The following is a 25,781-nucleotide window of genomic DNA, read 5'->3' as shown; positions in this document are numbered from 1 at the left end:
TCTTCTAATTTTTTAGCAAGACATTACAGATGTTCTCTCTGCATCCAGCCTGGAGGCGTATACGCATGCAGTTGCTTGGTACAGTTTTGGCCAAACTTATTCGTGCCCTCCAGCGGCTACCCCACCACGCCACCGCCTTCCCCGCTGCTGGCCACTGGGATGGGGACGCGCAGCATCAGGCCACCGGCTCTGTGGTGTATGTGCGTGTGGGCGTCTGCGGGCCGTTCCTCCTCAGAGCATGTTTGCAGGCGGAGAAGTTTTATTAAGAGCTAGTGCCTATTGAGCACTGTGTCCATTTACATGTTTTCTCATTTCATTTTCACTATTCTGCGTTATTATAAATACGAAACTGAGGCTAGAAAATGCCAGGTAGGTTGCCTATGGTCACTTGTAAGTATGTGATGGAGCTATGATGCAGATTTACTAAATCTGACCTATGAGTTTATAAAAGTCCAGACAAATTACATTTGGACAGGATGTTTCTTTCCCAGGGAGCTAAAGAGCAGAGAAGCATCATTACCTCGCAAAGAAACAGAGATCACCCAACTGCTATTTATCACAGACCTCGGTGGTTGTTCTCTAACATCATTTACATTATCCGGAGGTGTTCTGTTTGACCCTTGAACTCTTTCATTTTATTTTGTAAATAGGAGAATAGAGGGGAAGGAGTCTAGACGTGAGTTAGGTCCCACAGGAGGGCATGGAAAAGCCTGGGGACTCAGTTGGTTTCCTCCTCACTAGCCAAGAAATCCATTCTTACCTTGCTACTTGTGGTGACTAGCCCGATTCTAATCTACTTTTGTGGTGGTGTTAGTAACCCCCTCTAGAACCAAAGTTCCCAAACATGCTTTATTTAAGGGGGATGGTCTAATTTATCAGCAAGAATAAACACTTATTATACTAAATGGTTTTGCATTATTTTGCTGTATCCTCAAAGGCATTTCTTCTAACTGGAGAATTATCTTTCCTTTCCCCCAGATAAGGAAAAAAATTCAAATAAGAATATAATATCTCTTTTCCAAACAAAAACAAAAGCAAAAACAGGTTAAAAAAAAAAAAACTTATAAAGCTCAGAGCAAAGACTCCAAAAATGAAAATCTCTTACAAGAGTAATCTGATCTCCTCCTAAACTCACCTCATAAGATGCTCGTTCTAGTCCTGAAAGACACAGGACCTACAAGCCATCCTCAGAGAATTAAAAACTGTTCCAGATGCCTTCCTTCCTTCTCAGGCCAACTCTTCAAAAGCAATTGCTAGAGAAAGAGCAGGAAAGGGGCAGGGATAGGGATGGGGGGAGGGCGGGCAGAACACAAGAGAGAAAGACACTCCCCACCGCTTCCCCTTTTCCTGACACTAGGACCCCTCCTTTTCCCCTTCTTTATCTTCTTGAACTTCCTACGGCTCCCCTGAAAAATAAAAGGAATAACTCATTTCACTTACACTGGAACCCAAATTCTCAGAGTACCAGAAAATGTGTATATCTTCTTCATATAGTTGAATGTCACATTAAGAAAATGCAGCATGAGGAGAGTTGCTATTTACTCATGAAGCAAGTGGTACCAGAATTATAAATGCTGCATTGTTATTATTTCTGAGATCTGATCTTTAGATCTTAAAATTACACATATAAAGGAAAACAGATGGGAGGACAGAGAATCAGGAGAATATAATCTTATTAAGGCTTATCATTCCTAAAGTATGTTCACCTGTCCTTAACTGTCACACTCTCCTCTACCCTCACTGATATTTATTTTGTTTCCATTGTGATGATGTGCCTTCCCAGTGGGAGAGAAAATTAAGCCAACAGCCAGTGGCAAGTGATCTTTGGATGCAAGGTAGACACATCTTTCTCCTTTACACTAAGGAACAATATATAGAACAAAGTTAGGGCTCTTTATTCAGACAGTAGAGTAAGGCACGGCAAAGTGGGAGGGGTACACTCTCCATGGCAACAGAAAGTCTCATAAACGTAAGGTCCTTGGCTTCTGTCAGGCAGACTCTTCTTGGCTCAGGAGAAAGGTGTTTTAACTTTATAAAAACAAAACCAGGCAGCCTGGCTCACATGTGAAACGGTGACTGGCTGCATGGTCTCCGGTCAGTCCTGGAAGTGCCGGGTGAGCGCATCCAGCAGCTCTTGCTTCTTCAGCCCACCCTTCAGCCCATGCACCCTGCAGGCTTCCTTCAGTGTGGGCACAGTGAGCTTACCCAGCGTGCCCCTGCTGACATGGGCCCTCAGCTCCTCTTCAGATACCACCACCTTAGGCCTTTTGCTTCCAGAACTTTCATCATCTGGGGAAACAGGTCAGGTAGGAGTGACTGGAAATGCTACCAGTGGGATCCCAGCTATACTGCACAGGGGGCCTCATATGACCTGGGCTGCAGTTAACCATTTTCCATAAAGCTGCGATGCCTACCTAGAACACCACTGGGAAGATAGTTGTCTTGATAAGGCATCATCTTTATTTAAATATAAAATAAAAAGTGTATCACATCTAGGAGGAAGTTAAAAGTAGTGAGTGCTATCAGTTTATCCAAAACTGCTGATTCCTTTGCATGAACAAGTCTTTCATTCCTTCCTTCTTTGCTCAAAAAGCATTTACAATTTCAAACTACAATACAAAGCCATGGTAATCAAAACAGTATGGTACTGGTCCCAAAACAGACATCAATCAATGGAACAGAATAGAGAGCCCAGAAATGAACCTTCACTTATTTGGCCAATTAATCTATGACAAAGGAGGCAAGAATATACAATGGGGAAAGGACAGCCTCTTCAATAAATGGTGCTGGGAAAACTGGACAGCTATATGCAAAAGAATCAAACTAGAGTACTCTCTCATACCCTAAAAACTCAAAATGGATTAAAGACTTATATGTAAGACTTAAAACCATAAAACTTCTAGATGAAAACTTAGGCAGTATGCTCTTTGACACTGGTCTTTCCAATATTTTTTGGATATGTCTTCTCAGGCAAGGGAAACAAAAGCAAAAACAAATGGGACTACATCAAACTAAAAAAGCTTTTGCACAGCAAAGGTAACTATTAACAAAAGAAAAGGCTGCCTACTGAATGGAAGAAGATAGTTGCCAATGATATATCCGACAAGAGGTTAATATCCAAAATATAAAGAGGGGGTGGGTGTATAGCTCAGTGATAGAGTGTATGCTTTGCATGCACGAGGTCCTGGATTCAATCCCCAGTACTTCCATTAAAAAAAAAAAAATCACAGAATTTTAAAAAAACAGAAAAAAAACACATCAAAATATACAAAGAACTTATACAACTCAACATCAGAAAAACAAACAACCCAATTAAAAAACGGGCAGAGGACTTCAACAGACAGTTTTCCAAAGAAGGCATACACATGGCCAACAGGCATGTAAGCATCTTTGATCAACATCACTAATCCACAGGGAAGTGCAAATCAAAACCACAATGAGACATCTTACACCTGTCAGAACGGCTATTATCAAATAACAAGTGTGGAGAAAGGGAACCCTTGTGTACGGTTGGTGGGAATGTAAGTTGGTGCAACTATAATGGAAAACAGTATGAAGATTCCTCAAGAAAATTAAAAATAGAACTACTGTAAAAACCAGCAGTTCCACTTCTAGGTATTTATCTGAAGAAAATGAAAACATTAATTTGAAAAGATATGTGCACCCCTATTTTCACTGCAGCATTATTTACAATAGCCAAGATTTAGATGCAACCTAAGCGCCCATAAATAGATGAATGGATAAAGATGTGAGGGGTGTGTATATATGTGTGTGTGTATATATATATATATGTATATGTATGTGTGTGTGTGTGCGCGCGTATATATATATATATATATATATATATATATATACGCACACACATACACATGCATCCAGTGGCATATTAGCCTTAAAAAAGAATGAAATCTTGCTATTTGTGACAACATGGATGGACCCAGGGGGTATTATGCTAAGTAAAATAAGTCAGATAGAGAATGACAAATACTGTATGATTTCATTTATATGTGGAATCTAAAAACACAACAAATGAACAAGCATAAATAAACAGAGTCAGATAACAGAGAACAGATAACAGAGAACAAACAGGTGGTTGCTAGTGGGGAGGTGTTGGGGTTAGGGGAAAAATAGGTGAGGGAGATTAAAAGGTACAAACTTTCAGTTCAAAATAAGTGAGTCACAGGTATGAAATGTACAGTGTGGGGAATACAGTCAATACTTATGTAATATCTTTGTATGGTGACAGAAGACAACTAGACTTATCATGCTGATTATTTTGAAATGTATAAACATGCTGAATCACTATGTTGTGTACCACGAACTAACACAGTGTTGTGGGTCAATTATATCTCAAAAACAAACAAATGAACAAACTCATAGGAAAAGAGAGCAGATTTGTGACTGTCAAATGGGAGGAGGAGGAACTAGGTGACCATAGTCAAAAGGTGCAAAGGTACTTCCAGTTATAAGATAAGTAAGTACTAAGGTCAGTATGAACAACATGATAAAGATAATTAACACTGCAGTATGCTTTAAATGAACATTGTTAAGAGAGTAAATCCTAAGAGTGCTCATCACAAGGAAAAAAACATTTTTTTCTCTATTTCTTTAATTTTGTTTCTATATGAGATGATAGCTGTTCACTAAACCTACTGTGGTCATCATTTCATGATGTACGTGAAGTGTAATCACTGCGCTGTACACCTTACACTTACACAGTACTGTATGTCAATTGTATTGCAATAAAACTGGAAAAAAACAAAACCAAAAAAAAGCAATTTTAGAGCACCTTGTCCAGTACCAAGGTACCATGCTGAATGGTAAGAACGTGCAGGCTGAGGAAAATAAACAAGCACATAAATCCCACGTGCGCAGGGGTGACGACCATGACAGCAGTTCGCACTGGGCACTGGGGAAGTCATTTCTGACGCACAAGGGAGAAAGCACCACGACCACCACCCTCATGTCTCATCGCTCCACATCCTCGTGGGCCTTGTAGGAAAGCAAGCAAATTTGGCTTTCTTTGACCAAAGTCAGCCGAAAGGATTACAACCTAAGCCAGAACTATTCCCAAATGGTGAGGCATTCACAACGTGCTGTCCTGAAAAATATGAGTCACAGTAAAGACACTTTGGGTTCAGCGGCAGGAAAAAGGACAGTCCAGGAGAGAAAACGGTTAAGGCCCCAAACTGGAAGTTCACAGGAAAAAAGGCCCAATAAAACTGCATCTCACTCGTAACTTTAGGAGAACCGCGAATCAGAACAGCAGCTATTTTACCTCTACTTTTTTGGGGTGAATATTGTTTTTAAGAACCATATAAATAAAGTCCAGGATTGGTCAAAGTATAGGGAAACACACCCATCCCTCCTTGGACAGGGTATAAATTGTATCACTTTTTCAGAAGCAAACTGGCGATTCTTAACCAGAATTTTAAATGTCTGTACCTTGACCTGGCAATCCCACTGATAAGAATTTATCCTACGTATCTGCTCACACAAGTATGCAGTGGTGGTTCGTGTCCACTGCAGTATATCCATCAGTAAAGGTCTGATTGAATGAACTGTGTGCATCAATCCAATGAAGTACTCGATAGCCTTGTTTTTAAAAATGAGGTAGGTATAGGAGTGTGCATATAAATACCCGTCTAACATATATAGCTGAGTAACAAAATAAACTAGAAAACAATGTGAGTACTATTCCATGTATGCTGAAATATGTTTGTATATGTAAATATGTAGGTTTGTATAGAAATTTCTGAAGGGTCATTATAGGATCTATAGGACATTATAGGACATTATGATCCTCTGTGATAGGTCCATAAAGCCAACTTTTAAAAATAACCCACTGAATGTCCACACCCAGCTCCTTACCTTGTTTTCGCTTGGGAACTTGCTCCTCAGGACTGTAACCTGGTGGGTACACAAGTTCCTTAAACTCATCCACCAGGGAGCCCAGTCTTTTATCCATTGCTTCAACCTTGGGCACTAGAAAATAAAAATGAGAAAGATGGCCCGGTGAGTCATAAGCCCTGACTTCCCATCCAGTTCCAACTCCATGGGGACCAGAGAAGAAAATGCCTGATTGCTGAGACAGCGGGAGGTCGGTGAAGGGTCCACGAGGCAGCTGACCTGGCCACGAAAATATTCGATTAACTCTAACATTCACTAAGGCCCTTCTAACAACTGCATTTAACAAGCACTTGCTACAACCAGGTACTCTTCTAAATGCTTTAAACTTATTACTCTTTTTATTTAATCCTCCTAACAATCTCTGGAGTAAGTAAATTTGTCTCCCCATTTTATAAAGGTGGCAATCAGAGAGGTTGAGTGATTTTCCTGAGATCAAATGGCTGGGAAGTGGCAGAGTTGAGAACTGGGCTAGATTCTGGGGATTCAAACAAGAGTCTATGCCCTCAGTGCCTGCAGTCTAGTCGGGAGGCGGTAAAAACAATGCAACAGGGCTGGGCAGGGCACTGGGGCACAGGAGGGGTCAGGTCAGGAATGACTCTGCGGCACAGTCCAGAGAGCCGAATGTTCTTCCTCAGGCAGAGGCTAGTCAACACAGGAGAAGGCAGAGGGGCAAGAGACAGAGGGTAACACATGGCTTAGAAGTAGGGTGAGGAGAGCAGGGCCAGCAATGAGGCTGGAAAGGCAAGCACGGTGAATATCAGCCCAGAATTAGGGCTTTTCCTGAGCAGTGGGGAAACTGTAAAGGGCTATGAGCAGGGGGATGATGTGATTAGATTTACATTTTAGAAGAGCACCTACCAGCTGTGTGGAGTATAAACTGATGGAGGGTGAGAAGAAGGCTGCAGCAGTGGGGACAGAGGGGTGTGGTGGGGGCAGTGATGGGACTGTAACATGAGAAGGGACAGAACTGGCTGGACTTACTGATGGAATAAGAGGTGTGGGGGCGGATGGGGGAGGAGATGGGGTGGCAGGAGTCTTCCCCAAGACCAACAGGGAAAGGGAGCTCTGCGGGAAAGGTAAGATTTTTGTTTCCTCTCTTGTTACCTTACAACTATACAGCTTGTAGAGCTTTTGCAGTGAGCTGCGCCAAGCCAAGGGCAAGGGTGATGAGATGAGTGTCTCAACACTTCCTCATATGACCGTGATGACCAAGCACCAAGGGAGCTCTTGCCCTGTGGTGCACCTACGAGATGGCACAGGGTCACAAACTGAGCTCCTGCCGTGTCAGAAGACCCATGTTCCAGGTTCCAGGGATCTCTGCTAGAGCTCTGGTTCTAAACCTGGGGACTTCTAAAAAGTGCTGATGCACTATTTACACTAGCCACGACATGGAAGCAACCTAAATATCCACTGGCAGATGAATGGATGAAGAAGTTGTGGTATATATATACACAACGGAATACTATTCTGACATAAAAAAGAATGAAATAATGCTATTTGCAGCAACATGGATGGACTCAGAGATGATCATACTAAGTCAGTCAGACAGAGAAAGACAACTATCATATATCACTTATATGTGGAATCTAAAATATGATACAAGTGAACTTATTTATAAACTAGAAGTAGACTCACAGACATAGAAAACAAACTTATGGTTTCCAGAGAAGGAAGAGGGGGATATGTTAGGAGTTTGGCAGTAGCAGATACAAACTACTATATATAAAATAGATAAACAACAAGGCCCTAGTGTTTAGCACAGGGAACTATATTCAGTATCTTGAATCTAATAACCTATAATGATAAAGAATATGAAAAAGAATACATACATATACATATAACTGAATCACTTTGCTGTACACCAGAAACTTACACAACACTGTAAATCAATATACTTCAATTTATCTTTAAATTTTAAAATGAAATAAAATAAATGCTAAAAAGTGCTAACGTGCTCAAATCACACCCCCAAAGATTCTGATTTAATTGGTCTGGGATGAGGCCTAAACAGCCAGATTTTTCTAAGTTCCCCAGATGATTCTGCTGAATAGCCAAAGATGAAAACCAATGTGTTTGAAGTAGTGGCATGTCTCAGAATCACCGGGAAGGTGTGTTTAAACACAGGCTGCTGGGCCCCAATCTGAGTTTCAGATTCAGTCAGCTCAAAATCTGCATTTTTGACAAGTTTCCAGGAGATGCCAGGGCTGCTAGTCCAGGGACTACACTGAGAATCACTGGTGTAGCCGAACGAGGTCACCTAGGAAGAAAACAGAGAAAGATGGGGCCCGAGATCTCCTAGCGGATGCCCATGTTTAGAGGGGAAAAAAGGAAGCAGGTCCAGGAAAGAAGTCTTATGGTCACCACAGGCATAGGAGAAAGAGTACAGTGTGACAAAGCCAAAAGAACAAAGTGAAAAACAATTTTGAGTCTTTGATAAGTTATTTATTAAATCAAAGTCCGATCACAGTGTCAGAGAGAAGTGGACACATCTGACTAGAAACGAGCGAGGGATGTAAAAGAGCTAAGAGTCAAAGGGGTCAGGTGTCTGAGCAGCAGGATATCCAGGGACTGGGCAGCTGCGAGCTCTGGCCAGAGCCCAGAGGAAAGGACAGGGCTGGAGATACAAGTTTGGGAGCTGCGCACATGTGGCAACACCTGAGGCTGTGGGAGTGGATAACGTGACCAAAGAAAGGAGAGAAGAAAGGGCTGAGAATAGGAATCTGAGTCATTCAAGTTATAGGAAATACTATAGCAGCCAGAATTGTTTTGAAAATAGAGGCAGAAACAGTAGAAAGAGAAAACCAGACTTTCCCTCAAAAGCATAGGGCCGGAAGCCAGAATGCAAGAGGCTGCAGCCCTGGCAAGGAGCAGGGCATGTGGCTGTGGAATGACGGACAGCAACCGTGTTCTGAGCACATCCCGAGTGCCAGGGCCCACACCTTGTTAACACCTGGTAGGAACAAGATCATTATCCCCGTTTTACCAATAAGGGAACTGAGCTTCAGAGAGATTATAATTCCAAGGCCACTCAATTTAGTAAGCGGCCAGATCTGAGATTCAAATCTAGCTACGTCTGCTGTTTTCAAAGTCTGTGCCCTTCACCATCTTGCTAGAGACCAGGTGATTTACTTCCTGATGTGCCTGAAGGCCATGAAGGAAGGGATGGGCTGCCTGACCCAAGGGTTCCTCCTCTGCCAGGCCTGCTAATAGCCACCACCACAACACAGGCACAGCAACTCATGCTTAATGCTGGGGCCTTCTGTCCAGGGTGAGAGATTGTTCATAGCTGGGAAGCTAAGCAGGCCAAACGAAATGTTCTGATCTTTTCAACTTCTGTCAAGAGTGTTCATTAAATAGTCTTCAATCTGCTTTTCAGTGGGCATTTACTTACATCACAAAACTTCATGCAATCTCTTATGAAATACATGAGAGAGTCACAATCCAGACTGAGCAGCGAACTCAGAGCGCCCCAGCCGAGGAGGCCAGAAGATCTCCTCGATGCTGGGTAATGAGGTGCACCTTCTGGGGCAGAGCACACCATCTGATGGAGTGGCAGTAAGCACAGTGCTTCAGAGCAAGGGCTCTGGGCCAGACTCACTGGATTCTGTACCTAGATCATCACTTACTACTTAGTGCCTTAGGCAAATCACTCCCTTCTCTGTAAAATAAGGACAGTAACAGCACCTACCTCACAGTCATGAAAAATAAGTGAGTCAACACACGGAACAGCAGTGCCTAGCACACAGTAAGCACTCAGTAAATGTTACAGATTATTTTTCAAACTTTCACCAACATGCAGTCACAGGTGGCCTGCTTCAGAGACAGGTCTCAGAAGCCTGGCACTTTCTCCTCCTCTCACTGTAGAACCAACCAAATCTGCTCCTAGGCAATCTAAGCTGGTCTAGAGAATCTCTCAAGCAGAGCTGATTTGGACAACAAGGTTAAGTATTTGGAGAGTGCTAGGAAATGCATGCATGTCCCTGGGCCAGAGTAAAATCGGTAAGAAACCCTCCCATGAAAAGAACCTCTCGGCTCAGCTCGGCCTCCTTACATGTCAGGTCCACTGCCTGTTCAGGCTCCATCAAATCCAAAGCCAAGGCCTCCAGGTTCCTGAAGTGCTGCTGCAGCACTGGGTTCTCAAAGCTGTCACTTCTGTTAAAACAGTAACAGTAACATGAATAAATTAAAAAATAAAAATGCAAACATTTAAAAAATAAAATAATAAAATCAAATAAACCCAACTGAGATAGCACAGGTCCAAAGTCAGCTGAGAAAAACAAACCAAGTAAAACTGTTGGGAATCGTATCACATGAGCCACCTTCTCTCACTCCACTTTTCAATTTATTGTCTGATGCTAGAGATCCACAAGCTAATTTAAAAGCAAAACAATACACGCTCAGCTGTCACTGGAAGCTGCAGGCAGAGAAGCGAGGAGGTAGGGCCAGGTCAATACCGAGAAAAGACGAAGGACGGATGGTGGGAGGTGGGGAGATAATGAGCCTGCGTACTCGTTCTTCTCATTCTCGACAGCAACACGAGAGTAAAAAGAGAAAGAATCCAGAGTCATACAGTCCTAGACTTGAATCCTGGCCCCAGCTCCTAGCTGGGTGAGTCTGGGCAAGATGCCTCACTCCTCTAGGCCTCAGTTTTCTCATCTGTAAACAGGCACCAAAACTTCCAGGGTTCTTTCAAGGTTTTTATGAAGAATAAATGAGATACTGTTGGAATTGTATCTAGAACAGTGCCTGGCACATGGCAGAATCTTACCACTTCCATTTGCCCAGTAAAGGACTACACCAGGAGATTTCCTGTGGAAGAGGAAGGTCACTTTACCCAGAGGTAGGCAGAGATAGGGAAGCACCTTAGAGACAAAAGATGGAATGTGAAAAAATTCTGTCTGCTGTCCCTTTACGCAGGTTCTGAGAAATGGTCTATGTATATGTAAGAGGAAACTACTTGAATTATATAGTCAAGTCTTTTAACCCTGTGACAATTTACGTTGGATTTACTTGCTGTTACTCACTGTGTGACAACCACCAAGAAGGCCAACGAAGAATCCTCTTCTGACTGCTGCTTTTTGAGCCTGCTCAACTAACCTGGCTTTCTAAGCGCAACAGGTCAACCAGCTGTAAACACTTAGCACAATTCCAAAGTCTTCAATGTAAAACCTTCCATTCTCTGTATAGCTTTTAAAAAGTAATAATCTATCAGTTAACAGAAGAGAGTAGAATCATTCTCTGGGTCTATGCTTAACTCAAACTTCCAATCAGACTTTCAATTCAGGAGGCAGTTCCTGAAGAAAGCCTGTGAATGACCTGTTACTCACCTATATTTGAAGCGGAGCTTCTGAACAATAGCCTTCATCTTGTCTACCTGCTCTGGGTTTGCCATGACTTTTTCAGTAAAGGGTACCTTCCGTCTGTCATCAGCAAAGGGCAAGAAAATGAGCTGGAAGCCTGAGGAAGAAATATAATGTTTCTGGAGATTTGACTTAACAAAAGGTTTCAGTCACTGAGTTGTTATTTTCCTCTCAGCTCCAGTTCACCCTTCAGTGTCCTGTGATGGTGGGGCTGGGACCCTGCAGGCCCCAGGTCTCCTTTTCCCGCTGACTCCTGTTGGCATCTACCTAGCAGACTCCCTTTGGAGTCTCCAGAGGGAGACCAGAAAGCAGGAGTGCTCCTTCTCAGACACTCCCTGCTCCTGCCAGTGCTGCCCTTGCCAGGATCCAGCCTCCAGCTTTTTCCATACACCCAGAGCCAGCTAGACAGTGCGCCCTCCCCAGAGGGCTATATCCCAGCTCCATCAGGCCCTCCTCTGAGCTTCAGCCTCTCCCCACTTTGTTCTCCCATCTTCCACCATATGCTAATTGTAAGGGTCATCAGGCTGATCTTGTTCTGCTGACTGGTTCTAGAAAGAACAAAAAAATATAGAGATAGGAAAAATATAGAGACTGGGACCAAGTGCTGGTGCCAGGTGAAGAGCCCTTGTTGGGAAAGCCAAGGGCACGGAGCAAGTCTCTTAGCTCACCCATGCCCTAATGTCTCCCTCTGGCACCTACTATTGACCGAGAGCCAGCAGACAAAGGAGAAACAGTGTTTGGAGAGTCTCTGCCTCATCAGCACAGAGCCGAGAGAAGAACTGACGTCCAAAGCTGTTCCTAAGCATTCTGATGACCAGGGTTAGAAATGTAATACATTCAAAGAGTCCCTTTATAATTTTTATTAGCATAGCTAAAGAAGGAAGACTACCGCCTGTTGGCTACTTTGTGCTAGACATTTATATGTTTATTATAAGCTTACTTCAAATGTGAGGCAACCTTGAGAGAAAGATGTTCCAGAATTCTCATCTTTGCAGGTAAGGAATATAAATAGAAAAGTTAAATTATTTGTCCAAGCTGACCAGCTAACAAGTGACAGAGAAGGGCCCGAAACAAAAACAAAGTGAGCTTTCAAGCACATAAGCATAAAACAAAGTCAAATCTGACTTCAAAACTCAGTCATTCCACTATACCTCACTGCCTTGGCATACACAGGAGATCAACCAACCAACAAACCAACTATTAAACATTACAAGGGTGCCAAACAATGGCTTTAGTAAAGAATGTGTCAGCAGTGAGACTCTATGAACTTATGTCAGTAACCTGCAAACAGTCCCTATGCAGTCAATTCTCAACTCTGGCTGCAGAGCTGCCTGGTACAGTTGTGCATGCTGTGTACTGCACAATCATATTTGACAACCTTACCCAGCTGTTCATCAAATTCATCTGTGCAACCCAATAAATACACATTTCCCAGGCCTCATTCCTGGAGACTCTGGTTCAGCAGGTCTGAGCTGGGATCCCATGAGTGCCTCCAAAGCCTGAGCATGGTTCAGAACATTGAAACTATCTTTTCCACATACCTGGGGGAGCCACCTGAATTTTCTGGTCATCCAGTACCTCTTCCTGTGGCATCAAGGCCACAAAACAAGGGGGGGTGTTCTGGCGGGGTGTGTATCTGCACACTGCCATGACCTCCTTCTCCAGACACTTGGTGAGTAGAGCACTGAACAGAGTTGAGCTCCCTAGAAAGCAAATACAGGGGTCTACATCATAAAGGGATCTCCTCCTTTCTTCCCTCTTAGCCCATGTTATAAGCCTATAGTTTCTCTTTCATTTTCTTAAAAGTACTTAGGTAAGAGGTATGGACCCAGAGCTGAGGGGAAAGTGTGGGTAGCAGAGGCATAGAAAGGAAGGAGAAGGAAAGGAATAAGATACTGGACACCTCAAATACTCCATTTAGGACTGTGAATTATTAACATCAGCTTGCTTTTACTATTATTTGGCTAATGACATAAGCCCCAGTGGCTATGAAAACCAGACAGGTCAGACCCGGGGGGTTCATTAGCTACAGCACAAAGGAATCCAGGTCTGGAAAGCACAAATAAACACAATGGCCAAGTTCATATCATCTTTCATTGCTGACACTAGGGAAGAAGCTCGGTTTGTTTTTTGTTTTTCCCAAACTCTCTATCTGATGCCTCAAAGAAAGAATTCCATGGCAAGCAAGTTTTAAAAATGCTAATCCATTTCCCCTCCTGGACATTCACAATCCCTATCAGTGTATTATAGGTCCTAAAGAAATCTCTGTAATTTTGCTTAGTCTCACATTTCCAAAACTCATTTGAGCATGAAACACTTTCCAAATACCCATTAACATATCCTATACAGTTTCCAGCAGCCACTTAGGAAATGCTGCTCACTAAATTGCCTTTGGCATTACTCATTCATTTAATCAAAGCCACTCACCATTTACCAGGGACTCCTCGGGGTACACGAACAGGGAAGGCCTCAGGTAATGGTGCTTCTTCAGCATTACCAGGGGCTTGAAACCGATGAGAATCAAACCTGGTTCATCAAACCGTTTAAGCTCTTCCGTTTCCTCTTTCTCTAAGACAATCTGACGTTCCCCATAGGTCTATAGGAGAGGAACAAGCACCCCATAGCGAGGCTACTCGGAGATGCAAAATGGTTGCCATGTGACACTAGCAAGTTAAAATCAGCTTTCTTCTAAGGAGAGGAAGAGGGCTTACCAGCGACCTCTTCCTCCTACCACCAGGAATTAACATTTATTGAATGCCAGCCAGGCACTTCACACTTGTCACCCAATTTATCATCTGTAACAATCCCAGGCAGTAGATGTTAAAAACTGTTTTACAGATGCGTGAACTGGGGGCTCAATAGTTAGTCACTTGCTCCAGGTTATACAAGCAAATTGGGCTTTGAACTAAACTACATCTGTCTGGTGATAAAGGCCATGCTCTTCAAGCATTTATTCCTCCCCTCGTTTAACATGCACTAAATCCTCAGCATCATCTCTGACACACAAAGGATGCTCAAACCTTACCTATTTATTGAGAGGACCTATGTCAGGTACTCTGCTAGGTCTCAGTCAGTGTGGGAGGCAGACACACACACGCACACACACATACTACTTTCAAACTTTAACATTTGCATTTTGATTCTAAATATGCAATTAGTTTAACAGAGTCAAATTTGAGCTTTATGAAGAAAAAACAGAGCCCTCAAGATTTTCCGTAGGCACAATGGATCAAGAAAGAAACTCAATAACCGGAAGAGCTACTGCCTATGAACAGGCCAACAGGGAAAACTAATTACTTCCAAAAGGGAAGAGGAAATTTCTTGTCTTCTTCTTCCAAAAATTAGGGCAAGATACTCTGGCCTGAAATTTGTGCTCCAAAACACATCTCATGGGTTGAATCAACATAATATTTTATTTTAGTCACTTAGTTGATCCTTCTAGGTCCCAAACTTACACAAAATCTCAGATTCTCTCCAACATTTCATATAATTAAAAAGGAAGGATGACTCTTTTGATTTTAATTTTAGGTATCAAATCCCTCTGCAGATTGAACAAAGGTGAGAGGAAGAGGAAGGATAATGTTCTGCACTCTTAGTGTGTCTTTCAGATTAAGAAAGGCACGTGTGTATCATTTCAAAGCACAGAATACATTTTGGTTTAGGAAAAAAAAAAATCTGCCCCTAAAAAAAAAAAGTGCACTACACACCCAACACACTTTCCCTTGCTCGTCTTCCTAGTTGACTGTACAACAGTTTCTGCTATTGTACTGAGCAAGGAATTAGACTGTTAAGACTCAGAGCAGCATGTGCTGAGCGACCAAGAGCTGAAGTTTTCACTGACATCTCTTTCAAATACTGGCTCTGACACTCGGGTTCTCAGGGCATTACTGATCTGGATGCCATATTCCAAAAAGAAATAACAACAGCATGGCTAGAAACATGCACACATGAAAGTTATTTAACTGGTTAGGCTGACTGATACCGATATCTATATCTCCCCTCCCTTTTAACTCTTCAACGGGACAAAATTCAGTAAGAAAGCAGACCTACCTGAGCCCTCTTGGTGTCGCTAGGCAAAAGCAAACTGCCTGTATTTACATTAAATGTCCGGGTCTTGGTTTTCACTGGTTCATTTGTTTCCCGATAAAGCCTCACTGGAAGAGGTCTGAAAGCCTTCTGGACCAAATTATAAATGCCGACAGTGAGCACTACATCTTTGGTGAGCTTAAGCTTCAACCTGAAGGAGAGAAACATTTTTTAAAATCTGTACTAAAAGATTATACTTTCCTATCTAAAATTCCTTCATGGCACCCAATCTCTAATTTGTTTCATTCTCTCCAATAGTCCAAGCTCTTCAAATACAAATATAAAGCATTTTAATAATATAATAGAGTGGGGAGGGTGTAGCTCAGTAGTAGAGTGTGTGCTTAGCATGCATGAAGTCCTGGGCTCAATTCCCAGTACCTCTATTAAAAAAAAAACTAGGGTGAGGGTATAGCTCAGTGGGTATGCGTAGCAATGCAAGAGGTCCTGGGCTCAATCCCCAGGACCTCCATTAAAAAATAAACAAAATGAATATATGTATGTTCATGTATGACTGAAGCATTATGCTGTACACCAGAAACTGACATACTGCAAATTAACTATACTTCAATAAAGAAAATATTAAAAAAAAAACTAATTCCCCCCAACAAAAAAAAAATAAGATTTTTTTAAAAACCTAATAATAAATAAATAGACCTAATTACCCTCCCCCTCAAAATAATAATAATGTTAATTGGGTTCTCTATAATACATCTCAGGGTCTACACCACAAAAAAGCTTCAGAATATACTGCTAACTACTTAAAATAATGATAAAGAATGTACTATAATAAAAATAATAACTTTTAATTGAGCCATACATCAAATCACTTTATAGCTATTCTCTCATTTAAACATAATAACCCTGTAAGTTATTATATGCTATATTATACTATATTATATGCTATTTCTGTTTGTGTAGTATACTTTGCCTCTTCTTTCAACAATGAAACCACAATTTTTCTTTGGGACCCACATTTTCCCCCGCTGCAGTTTTGGAAAAATGTTCATCAGGGTGCTATACCCTCCCCTGGCCAAGTGGTGGGCACATCTGGCCCAGGCTCAAGCTATCAGGTGCAGCGTTGGTGGTATAGTGGTGAGCATAGCTGCCTTCCAGGCTCAAGACATCAGACTTATTCTCCTGAGAGTCTGGGTCTCAAGCAGTAAGCAAGTAAGGACATGACTGGAGGAGATGTTGCTGACAGAAGTAACCCAAAGACACTGTCATTAATGTCTAGACCTAGACACGAACCTAGATACCTGGTGCCACCCTGGTTCCTACACTACCTACCCTGTTCAGGATTCTGTTTGAATATGCTGAAATTAGTCAAGAGTCAGTTTCTGTTACTTGCCACCAATAATCTTATTATTGTCCTTTTTAAGATGAAAACACTAAGGCTCAGAGACATTATCTAACTTGCCCAAAGACATACGACTAACGAAAACTGGTATTCAAATTCAGGTATGTCTGATTCAAAGCTCATGTACTTTTCCATTATGACATATTGCTCCAGAATATTTATATCAACATTATAAGCAGCAACAGGACCTCTTGCAAATGTGTTTTATAATAATGACAATGTGCAAAAATATTTACCATGTTATAGTGCGAAAAAAAGCAGAACACAAAAATAACCTGTGCTACACATTCCTTTCAAGCACACATGGAACATTCTCTAGGACAGACCATGTGCTGGGCCACAAAACAAATCTAAATACATCTAAAAAAACTGAAGTCATACAAAGTATGTTCTTTAACCAAAATGGAACTAAGTGAAGATCCACAATAGACAGAAATCCAAGAAAACCCCAAATATTTGTTGTGCAGATCCACAACTAAAAGAAATCCAAGAAAACCCCAAATATTTGTCCAAGAAGACAAAGAAGAAATCAGAAGGGAAATTTAAAATGATGTTGAACTAAATGAAAGTGAAAATACAACATATCTGAGAGTATAGGATGCAGCTAAATTAGTGCTCAGAGGGAAATTAAAACTCCTTTATCCCCAAAGATTAAGTCTTAAATTAAATAATCCAATCTTCACTGTTGTGGAATGTTTAGTAGTAAGTATTTACTTTAAAGAACAGAACATGTTTCGGGAGGGAGGGGGAGAATAAAAAAAAAAAAAAGAACAGAACATGTTTAAATAAATTATAGCTAATACAAAGGTATATTGGTTCACACTGTAGAAAGAACACTGGTTTGGGACAGGAAATTTTAGGTTTCTGGAACAAGGACCTAGTATGGCTTCAAGTCAATTTGGTAAAGTATGATTGCCCACAGACGAGTGTTAGTAACAGAGGGGCATTACTAACAACACTACCCATTTGGTAACTTCCTACTTAAACTATTCTGGATTACTAGGTGATAAACTCAGTTGCTAAAGGCTGCTGAAGGAGAACTGACAATAAACGTAACCAATTTAGAAACCGCACAATCTGCAAAGTAATTTTTTTAAATTGTTGTGCCCTCTGTATTTCAGTATCCTGAGAAAAAGCACTCTTCAATGTCCACTCCTGCCTCAGGCTTCAAGTGACCTTGGTTCTATTTCTGAACCAAAAGGGCAAATCCATTACTCCCCAAACCCCATTTAAAATTTTTTTTTAATTTTTAATTTCTTTTTTTGAGGGGGAGGTAATTAAGTTTATCTATTACTTATGGTGGAGGTACTGGGGATTGAACCCAGGACCTTCTGTATGCTAGACATGCACTCTACGTCTAAGCTATACCATCCCCAACCCCATTTTAAACTTTCACATTTATAAACTAAGGTATCTTTCGACCTTGAAAATGTCATAACTCTAAGTTAAGATAGTTATAGGATAACATCATGTGGTTTATGTCACACCTTGGCCAGGAAAAAAGGGAAGCCCACAGCCCAAAACAAGCTGCTTAGTACATTTAACTTCATCGGAAATGTTTTAAGGTTAATAAGTGTTACTGATGGTTTCAGATTGCCTCAAAGGGTTGTCTTTATAGATTAAATGAGATTAACTATTATCTTAGGACAGTGCCTGGCACATAAAAGCTATGCAATAAAATAGTTCTATTATTTTATTATAGCACGAATAAGTATAATAATGTTCTAGGCCTTAGGCCTGAAGCAGTTAGTTCTCAAACAGCTCCAACTTATTATTATTCATATCAAGTATCCCATAACAACTCTTTCACAAAATAATAAGACTAGCCAACATTTATAATTACTATGTGTGTCAAGTACTCTGTGTAAATTATCCCATTTAATCATCACAGCAATCCTATAAGGAGGTACCATTTTTACTTCCATTTTACTGAGGCTCAGAGAAGTTAAAAAATTTACCCCAGGTCACACAGCAGAGAGTCCGGGACTATAATCCAAACCAATATATGATTCCAGGACCTACTTTAATCACTATTTTACCCTTCCTGCCACCCCCACCAAAATGTGTAGATAGTAACAATATTCCGCTGTTTCAGGAAAGGGAAAAGGTGACAGGGTGCTTGTTTGAGGAAAGAGAAAAAGTTCCTTGGGGGAAAAGGACAGCAATGACAAAATTGTAACTGTAGCACTGAGCTGCTTCAGTTTCCTTAAAATAATCTTATGGGTTTTCTAGTAGAATTGTCAGTAATCTCTTGAAAACAGCTCAAAAACTACCAATGGTCACATTCCTCTATTGAGGAAACTAGCCTAAAATGAACTTGATGGTCTTTAGGAAGAAACAGTGAGGAGGCCTTAGGGTTCTAATGTCAAAGCTCTCTAAAAGAAGATAATTAAACCATCTGGTTCCTCCTAGTCTCAAGCTTATAAGAAATTAGAGTAACTCAATTTTAACAACAATGATAATAACTAAAATTTACTAAGTTTTTGCTCTATGCCAGGTACTATCATTATCCCCAATTTAGAGAAGAAAACAAAGAGTACTCTAGTGAATGCAACTGAGGATACTATTGGGCCACAACTGTTTACCCAAAAAGAGTGGAGAGCTATGTTACTTTGGAGAAATAGCACGCCAGCCCTTTCCAGAGATAGAGAAGCAAACAGCTTGTGCTATCTTGAAATAAAGCAAGTTTTTTAAGAGTGTGTGAACAGTTAGACAGTAGTACAGCTGAGAGATAAGCAGCCAGGGAGGTCAAAGCCACGCGTTGCTTAGATCAGTCAGGAGCCTTGTGGGCAGCTGACCCAGGCCTGGTGCACACCTGTAGAGCACGCGCTTCCTGTTCTCCTTGGCGCGAACCTTCCTCAACAGGTCTTCGAGCTTGCTCGACTCCTCAAAGTGAACCCCTATGTCCTCATCCTCTGCTATGCTGATAATATCTCTGTAGAACAAGGATATGTCAAAGCCCCCAGGTTTCTTTAGGTGCATCAAGTCAAGGAAGATACCTGGGGCAACGATAAATAAGAGTGAGGGAAAACAATTTTCAACAAGGGAGAATCTTTTTTCAGTTGAGTTCAAGTACGCTTTTAAAAGCTCCCAAAGAACTAGATTGATTATTAACATTTTTTTTAGGACTTAGAGAGAAAGTGGTTAAGGGAATCAGCTACTCTAATGACTTCATACAACTTATTCAAATAACCACCATTCGTAGCAACATAAGTAAAGAAAAGCTCCCTCTGACAGAGCCCTTCAGACAGCTGATGGCCTAGCCATTTTCAGTGGGAATGTTAGAACAGGTTTACTTTATTCTTTCATTTCACCCTGAAGAGTGAAAAGCAAATATCTGACAGCAGCTATAAAGACGCAATAAAATTAAGTAACAGTTTAAAAAGAACAGGGAAAATGCCGACCTGTGTCACGGAGATCCCCAGCTTTGGTCCTGGCCCGGCTGGCTTTGGCACTGTCACCTCCGTGGGGGTCGTCTTCATTGGTGAACAGCATGATCCTCTTATAGCTCATCTTGAACTGGACATTGCTGAAGAGGTTGGCACAGACCCACAGCACTTCACTCAGTGAGTAGTCAGATCCATGGCCAATTAAGTCTTGGAAATGCTTCTTCCCCTTCGGCCCCTTAAACTGGTCAAGCTCAAGGACTCGTTTAGCACCTGATCAGAGATGAGGGGGGTCAAATGGGCAGAAAAGTCAGAACAGCATCGGGGGCCACCATTACAAGACTAACAGAAGGGCCTAGGGTCTCTTTCTCATCCAGAGCTGTTTAACCCATATAACAAAAGTCCACGTCCCAGTGAGAACCCCTGTCCGCAGGAAAGTACACTCCGAGTCAAGATGTCATCCGCATCCTTCTCTGCAACCCTCTTTGTGCAGGGTAATGACCTTCTCACGTAAGGGAAAAGCTGATCTTAGGACACTACTGACCTGGACTATCCAATTCCTGTAAGACGTAAATATTTTTGAAATTCACTGAATTTTTGTCCTTCTTGGTACCATAGAACACCACCGCCAAAAGATCTCGATCACTGCTTATGATCTTATTGGTGTACACACTCTGGATACACTGAAAAAAACACAAATAAAAATTCAATATTTAACTACTTACCACTAAACTTAAGCCCCATAAGTGCCTGACACATAGTAGGAGGCTCAATATATATTTGCTGAATTTGTATGTGGCATTAGAATAAGGCATGACCCCTACCTTCAGGAAACTCACACATCAGTGAGAGGGATGGTCATTTATATAATGTACAAAAAGCAGAGTGTGGTTGTGTTTAACAGAAGCATAAGCAGTCTCTACCATGAGAAATCAGAGAATTAAAAATATGGATATACTCAGGAAGGAAACTCTGCTATATGGAAATCTTAAAAATAAACAAAAAAAAAAGCCCAATACTAAGATCACAAAATCTGGATGTGAGTCCCACTGATCTCACTTACTTAATTGGCTGAGTTTTAAGCCAATTTAAGTAGCTTGATACCAAGAAACAAAATTTACATATATAAAATAATTACATATACAAAAGGTTTAAGCTAATTTTGAGTATAAGTAGCCTGAAAATAAGTCTGTATCTAGTCTATACTAACAGCATCTTTTGAAATAAAATTTGCCTAGTTATACAATTAAAGACATCCGTATTCCAGGAAAGTTCTATCTACCCATTTAAACTAAAGCCAGCATCTGGCAAATCAATGTCTCATAAGAAGTGGTCAGTCCTGAGGGCCTGTAATTCTGCAGGCACTGACAAAATTAAGTTTCTGATTCTGCAAAGCTGAGGAATAAACCAAACATGGTGACTCCTCCTCCATGTTCTGCTTGAGACTCTACTTGGCCTTCCTCCATAGCAATTCTCTCCTTAAGTAGAACATACGGTACGTCTAGTCACTGACAGTAATCTTCATTGCAAGTAATCATTTCTATAAATATTTTAATTCAGTCTTTGAGCAGTCTACAAACTTTTACAAAAATTTCTCTAATGCCTGAAGATGCTGAGCATCTTTTCATGTGCTTGTTGGCCATTTGTGCATCTTTAGAAAAATGTATATTCAAGCCTTCTGCCCATTTTTAAATTAGGTTGTTTGTCTTTTTGTTGTAATAATCTTTTTCAATCACAGGTACTACCCAACTTTCAAATATCACTTACAAAAGGACTCATTTCCACACCGTGACTGCTGGAACTTCCTTTCTTCCTTTACAGTCTCATCTCTATAGAAAGAGGACCCCACTTCTACTACCAGGGCTAACGCAGAAGGTGGGAGTAATGTATTCCTAAGGTTGGAAGTTCAGACCCAGAATAAAATGAGCCTGTTCTCCAACACTGCTACACTTTCTCAGCTGCAAGTATAGTAGCTATCCTGGGAGGCTAATCACCATTTATCATTCTAAACTTTTCAAAGAGTCCATATTTTTTAAAGTGGTATTAATACTTTTTTCTCTCTTGGTTTGTTTTTTAAACTAAATGAAAGGTAATCTTACCTGGATGCTCATGTCAAAAGGAGTCAACTCATCTTCACCCTGAGAGTCAAACATGGCCCTAGAAGCATCAACCAAAAAGATCAAACTATCTCTTCCTGAATATTTATAATCTCCTATGGGGAAAAAAAAGTGGAAGGAAATATTTGCCCTTGTGTTCATATTTATCATGCTTATTACTCAAATAAAAGAAATAAGAGAATAGCTCATTAAGCAAAATTATAACCTGATGAATTATTATAAAGTGAACACCCTTAAAACCACCACCCACAGAGGAAACTGAATCTTGCCAGTCAGCCCAGAAACCCTTTCCCTGTCCCCTCCCAATTATAACATCCACCCTCTTCCCAAGAGTAACCACTATCCTGACTTTCAGTAAACACCTCCTTATTTTTCTTTACAGTTTAATCATCCAAGTGGACATTGCTAAACACTGGTTTTGACTTAAAAAAAAAGTATTTATAGCCTCTTAATCTATAGATACCTCCTCCATCTTTTGTCTCTTATTTATTTGCTGAAGAATCAGGATATTTTATCAAGTAGTCCTCCACCTCCCGGATTTTGCTGACTGCATGTTTTTGGTGTAGATTAACACAGTCCTCTGTCTTTCCTACTAGGGACCTACACAGTCTTCATCAGATTCAGGTTTTCCTTTTTTTTTCTGGCATGATTACATGATAAGTGATGTTCAGTTTTTCATAAAAAGGAATATACAATGTCTAGTTGTTCCCATTTGTGACACCGTTGCTTCCTAATGCAATAAATTTACTTATCCATCTTTTCTAAAGCAATATAGCAATATGTGTCAACAGCCTTAAAAATTCTGCCTTGATCCAGTGAATTCTACCTCTTAAGAAAATAAGATATGGAAAAACTCTCATGCAAAAATTTCCACAATGTTGTTTGTTAAAACAAGAAATCGAAAATAACTAAAATGTCCAATAGGAAGTAGGCTGAACAAATTATAGCACAATTAAAATGAGTTATAAAGACTATATATGTAGTACATGGAGAAATATATCTATAATACAGTAAGGAAAAAAGGCAGAGCACAAAATTATGTATGTACGTCTAAAATTCTTTTTGAAGAAGATGTGAATTTTGAAGGTGTAAATTAAAATGGAAAAACTTTATATGCACCATGATTACAACTGTATAAAAAATCATATGCAAGCAAAACCAGACATGTACAGTTAGGAAATATGTAGAATGAAAGATATATGCAGGAAATATGCAAAATGCTAGTAGTGGTTGTGTTAGGGTGGTTGATTATATAGATTACAGTAAATTTTCTTTTATTTTTTATATTTCCTATGTTTCTCACTTAATAAAAGCCACTTTAAAAATTTCTACCTAGGTGAGTTGTATTCCATTACATATATATATGCTGCATCTTCACTATCTATTTAACTATTGATGTGCACTTAGGATGCGTCCATATCTTGCCAATTATAAATAATGTTGCTGTTAATATCAGGGTGTATGTATCTTTTTGAATTAATTCTTATTTTGTGGTTGGCTTTATTCCTTTGATAACCATGTAAGTTTAAAAGGCTGAAGCTCTAAATGTTCTTAAAAACAATGAACACTACATATATGTAAATTTAAAAATATGTGTGCAGTAAAAAATTTTTTTAAAAAAAGAAATGAGCTATCAAACCATGAAAGACATGGAAGAAACTTAAAAGACATATTACTAAATGAAAGAAGCCAATCTGAAAAGACTAAAAACTGTACAATTCCAACCAAATGACATTCTGGAAAAGGCACAGCTACAGAAACAATAAAAAGATTGTGGTTTCCAGGGGATTAGGGAGAGGGAGGGAGTGAGGGAGGAATGAATAGATGGAGCACAGGGGATTTTTAGGGCAACGAAATTATTCTCTATGATACTATAGTGGTTGCTACATGTCATTATGCATTTGTCAAAACCCATAGAATGTACAACATCAAGAGTGAACTCTAATGTAAACTATGGACTTTCGTTGATAATAATGTGTCCATGTTGGTTCATTGATCATAACAAATATGTCACACTGATGAGGGATGTTGAGGGTCAGGGAGTATATATGTGTGGGTGGGGGAGCTATGTGCGAACTCCGTATTTTCTGTTCAATTCTGCTCTGAACCTAAAACTGCTCTAAAAAAATTAAGTATATTAATTTTTTTTTAATTTCTACCCAGGACTTAAATTAACCAGTATGTAGATTATATTCACCCCTTATTTCTCTTTCTTTATCCTCTGTTACTATATTGCCTGAACATATATTCCCAAACCTGGAGGCTATGATGAGGGAATGACTCTTGTAACTGTGTTGCTCATGTTTACTCTTTGCTGCAGTTATTGTAGGGTGAAAGCATTTCTATACTGAGGTCCTAGAATGAGGAAAACTACTTTCCTTGAGTGAGGAAGGGTCTTATCTGAGCCACCTAAGGTGACCAAGGATACGAAAGTCAAGAGTCACTTATTGGAGCTTAATCTACCAGTGCTCAGCAAAAGTTTAAGGCTAGGAATGTACCATAGACTAGAGTAAGAACTGACTAGAAGAGCCTAGGGTAGATCTGCAAAATTTAAAGAGAGGAAAGTATTTGAGATTCTCTGAGGAGTGAAGGGTAAGCCATGAGACAGCAAAGGTCCCTCAGCAGAGACAGGCAGGCAAAGTCTTTCCTCCACACAGAATGGTAGATGTTAATTAAAGTCACTTACCTAAACCTGCTTCAAGGCCCTCCTCTTGTTCTTCTTCTTCTTCATCACCCTGGTTTTTGTAATAAGACTCCCACCCTGACATGTTGGTTCTTGCTCACTAGATGTGAGAAAGTTAAGATCAGTAACAAGCAAATTTGAACCGAAAAATTATCGACTCCTAGGCTACTATGAGATCTGTCCCAAAGGCTCGAGATGCTGGTGAGAAATGTGGATGCTGGATTCTGCTGCTTGGAGAGCTTAGTAATTGAGATGCAGAGGTAAATGGGTATGGGCGTCTTTCCAGAAAGCAGCCTCACCTTAGCTATCCCTTAAGGACACTTCAAGGTAAGTGGCCCGGGGTGTGCCGGGGCAGCCTGACCTGGAGGTCCAGTCCGGCCTCCGTCATCATCTGGACTTGACGGATACCCGGTCTGGGGTATTCCGTCCTTTAGCGGACCCACTTATTCTCATCCCGCCCCCAAATCTCCAACTCCTCAGCCAGGCAAGCCCAGTGGGGTCTCAAACATAGGTGGCCCTCCAAGACTGGGTGCCGCCTCCCTCCAGAGGAAAGACCTGGGACAGAGGCTGTCTCCACCCCTCGCACCCACGCACTTCTGGCTTACGCTGCCCGGCGGCGAGGCTACGGGGACGCGCAAGACTGAGAAGGCAAAGCCGAACGACGCCAGCCCCCACGAGCAAACAACAAACAGAACGCAGCCCCTTCCCACCTACCTTGGGCGCAAGTAAGAGATCAATTTGGGCAGAAGGCGGGGCGCCGCGCACGCGCGGGCTCCACTTCTCGCTTCCAACGAACGCCCCTTACGTCATCACGCACAGCGCGAACCTTTCCCGTCCAGCTGGCACGCCCACATCCACATGCGCTTTCCACACCCGTCCCCC

At 41.0% G+C, this 25,781-nt stretch overlaps 1 protein-coding gene across 4 annotated transcripts; it reads right to left on the bottom strand.

Annotated features, from left to right (window-relative positions):
• Nucleotides 1-1,874: 1,874 nt before the first annotated feature.
• On the bottom strand, nucleotides 1,875-25,738 carry XRCC6 (X-ray repair cross complementing 6). 4 transcript variants are annotated; one of them, XM_015241660.3, is made up of 13 exons: nucleotides 25,614-25,738; nucleotides 24,903-24,999; nucleotides 22,199-22,311; nucleotides 20,644-20,782; nucleotides 20,118-20,372; nucleotides 19,529-19,712; nucleotides 15,321-15,507; nucleotides 13,698-13,866; nucleotides 12,812-12,973; nucleotides 11,238-11,367; nucleotides 9,962-10,062; nucleotides 5,872-5,985; nucleotides 1,875-2,289 (listed from the first exon to the last, which is right to left on the bottom strand). In XM_015241660.3, exons 2-13 carry the CDS (start codon nucleotides 24,982-24,984, stop codon nucleotides 2,096-2,098), a joined length of 1,830 nt encoding a protein of 609 aa, XP_015097146.2. In that variant the 5' UTR covers nucleotides 24,985-24,999; nucleotides 25,614-25,738; the 3' UTR covers nucleotides 1,875-2,095. The 4 variants fall into 4 exon arrangements, with proteins under 4 accessions (XP_015097146.2, XP_015097147.2, XP_031527649.2 ...); XM_015241661.3 differs by lacking the exon at nucleotides 25,614-25,738 and adding an exon at nucleotides 25,494-25,601; XM_031671789.2 differs by lacking the exon at nucleotides 25,614-25,738 and adding an exon at nucleotides 25,199-25,442.
• Between the last annotated feature and the right edge of the window lie 43 nt (nucleotides 25,739-25,781).

The sequence above is a fragment of the Vicugna pacos genome, chromosome 12 (genome assembly GCF_048564905.1).
Source record: "Vicugna pacos chromosome 12, VicPac4, whole genome shotgun sequence".
Classification (NCBI taxonomy): domain Eukaryota; kingdom Metazoa; phylum Chordata; class Mammalia; order Artiodactyla; family Camelidae; genus Vicugna; species Vicugna pacos.
This window is presented reverse-complemented; position numbering and strand designations above follow the sequence as displayed.